Source organism: Hakea prostrata, chromosome 3, assembly GCF_041222555.1.
Source record: "Hakea prostrata isolate BN-2017 chromosome 3, UWA_Hpros_2, whole genome shotgun sequence".
Taxonomy (NCBI): Eukaryota; Viridiplantae; Streptophyta; class Magnoliopsida; order Proteales; family Proteaceae; genus Hakea; species Hakea prostrata.
Genome location: NC_142602.1, coordinates 74,539,732 through 74,542,137, shown reverse-complemented (window position 1 = coordinate 74,542,137; position 2,406 = coordinate 74,539,732). Strand labels below are relative to the sequence as shown.

At 41.9% G+C, this 2,406-nt stretch overlaps 1 protein-coding gene across 1 annotated transcript; it reads left to right on the top strand.

Annotated features, from left to right (window-relative positions):
* The first annotated feature begins 573 nt into the window (after nucleotides 1-573).
* On the top strand, nucleotides 574-2,156 carry LOC149023075 (7-deoxyloganetin glucosyltransferase-like). Its single transcript, XM_089147406.1, has 2 exons — nucleotides 574-1,081; nucleotides 1,201-2,156. The coding sequence occupies exons 1-2, from the start codon at nucleotides 574-576 to the stop codon at nucleotides 2,127-2,129; spliced, it is 1,437 nt and encodes a 478-aa protein (XP_089003532.1). The 3' UTR covers nucleotides 2,130-2,156.
* Nucleotides 2,157-2,406: the final 250 nt, after the last annotated feature.

Sequence of the window (2,406 nt, the reverse complement as noted above, 5' to 3'; positions counted from 1 at the left end):
ATATTGAGTGGTTACTTAAACCTAAAAGGGGTTAATTACGTAATTTTTTCAAAAATATACAGCAAGGTACACGAATTTTTATCAAGTCAATTTCTAACAAAGAAATGGACCATCCATTTCCTTATAGATGAAGGTCGAATGTCCATGTCACATCCAAATATTCAAATTAAATTAATGAAATAATTTCTATTCTCTAAATCTTACCTCAAACCTTTAATAGTGATTGATGGACATATGTCATTCGTCCAAAGGGAAATAGATGATGGAGATAAAATTCCCAAGGTACACTCACTATTTAGGTTTTCATATATTCTCAAAGATACCCCCTTTTCCCTCCCCCAAAGTTCCAGTAATCGGAACGTTTGGATGTCCACGCAGCCTTCTTAGATATTTACTTTAGACCTGGAATTTTGATTATGATTCTTCAACTAGAGCTAGCTCATGCACCACAGTAATACCGCCTTACAAATAAATGCAATCCAATATCAGCCATATATTCATTCTTTCTTCTATAAATGCAAGGCAGTATGCTAGCAAGATCTCTATCCATCCACGGCAAGTAAGCAAGCAAACATGGGTTCCAGTGCCGCCCAGAAGCCTCACGCTGTGTGCATTCCATTCCCAGTACAAGGCCACGTTAACCCAATGATGGAAGTAGCAAAGCTTCTCCACTCAAGAGGTTTCTATATCACCTTTGTCAATACTGAGTTCAATCACAGACGTTTATTGCGATCCAAAGCTCCAGGTGCTCTCAATGGTTTCAATGATTTCCAGTTCGAAACCATACCAGATGGGTTGCCACCATCCGACCGTGATGCTACACAAGATGTTCCCACACTATGCGATTCGGTAGCAAAGAACTGCTTGGCTCCCTTCCGTGAGTTACTGAAAAAGCTCAATTCCTCCTCCATCACACCTAGAGTCTCTTGCGTTGTTTCTGATGGAACCATGAGTTTCTCCGTCCAAGCTGCCAAGGAACTAGGAATCCATGTGGCTCAATTTTGGACTGCCTCAGCTTGTGGCTTCATGGGTTATCTCCAATATGTGGAGCTTATCAAAAGAGGCATATTTCCACTCCAAGGTACTCTTCCCAAGTATTAGTTTCTACGTTTTCTGTATTTCAAGAAATTCAATGTCTTTGCACACTAGTTAAAGATATCTGGGTCTTTGATCATTTTTCTTCTTTGATGGGCTCACCAGATGAGGACGACATCACCAATGGCTATCTTGAGAAACCCATTGATTGGATACCTAGCATGAAAGATATCAGGCTCAAGGATCTCCCAAGCTTTCTCAGAACAACTGATCCCAATGATATTATGTTCAATTTTCTAGGTAACGAAGCACAGAATTGTTTGGAAGCACCTGCCATTATATTGAACACATTCGATGATCTGGAACATGAGGTCCTGGGTGCAATTTCTTCCAGGAATCCTCACATATATACTATCGGCCCAGTAAAGTTGCTGGAACAAGACATCCCTAATATGTCCAGATTCCCTTCATCGAGCCTCTGGAAAGAAGACCTCAATTCCCTGGAGTGGTTGGATAAATGGGAACCCAACTCAGTTGTTTATGTGAGTTTTGGAAGCATTACTGTTATGAGTGAGCAACACTTGAGAGAGTTCGCATGGGGGTTGGCAAATAGCAAGTATCCCTTCTTGTGGATCACCAGACCTGATGCTGTGATGGGTGAATCAGCAATCTTGCCGGAGAACTTCTTAGATGAAACAAAAGATAGAGGATTGGTGACGAGCTGGTGCCCACAAGACAAAGTGCTCTGCCATCCGTCCACAGGTTTGTTTCTTACACACTGTGGATGGAACTCTACGATTGAAAGCATATGTGGGGGCGTGCCAGTTATATGCTGGCCCTTCTTCGGCGAGCAGCAAACTAATTGCAGATATGCTTGCACTACTTGGGGCATGGGTATGGAGATCGATTCTGACGTAAAGCGAGACGAGATCGAGACTCTTGTTAGGGAAATGATGGAAGGAAAAAGAGGGAAAGCGATGAGAAAGAAAGCCCTGTCTTGGAAGGAGAGAGCAGAAGCTGCTACTCGACATGGAGGGTCTTCTTACAGTAACTTTGAACGAGTAATTGAGGATATCCTCCGACCAAGTGAGTGAAACAATCTAGCTAGTTGATGGCCTCTGCAGAGAACATAGCTCCTCAACCTAGGCGGCATGAGAATCTCGGAATGTTCAAATAAAATAGGGTAATATCACTTAACTCCCCTCTTAGCTGAACAAATAGCATTTACACCCCCCTTTTAGTTGGATAATATCACTTACCTCCCCTCTTACCTAGTAAATATATCAAACACCTCCCCTCTGTTAACTTTCTCGGTTAAATTTAACCTTTATCGTTAAATATTTTTCTAAAAGTCCAAACTACCCTTGGCTA

What these genes read in the sequence shown, in the direction of transcription:
- LOC149023075 (XM_089147406.1), top strand. Translation starts at nt 574, where the DNA reads ATGGGTTCCAGTGCCGCCCAGAAGCCTCACGCTGTGTGCATTCCATTC. An exon ending in AGGCATATTTCCACTCCAAG is followed by an intron (nt 1,082 to 1,200) that starts GTACTCTTCCCA and finishes TGGGCTCACCAG; the next exon opens with ATGAGGACGACATCACCAAT.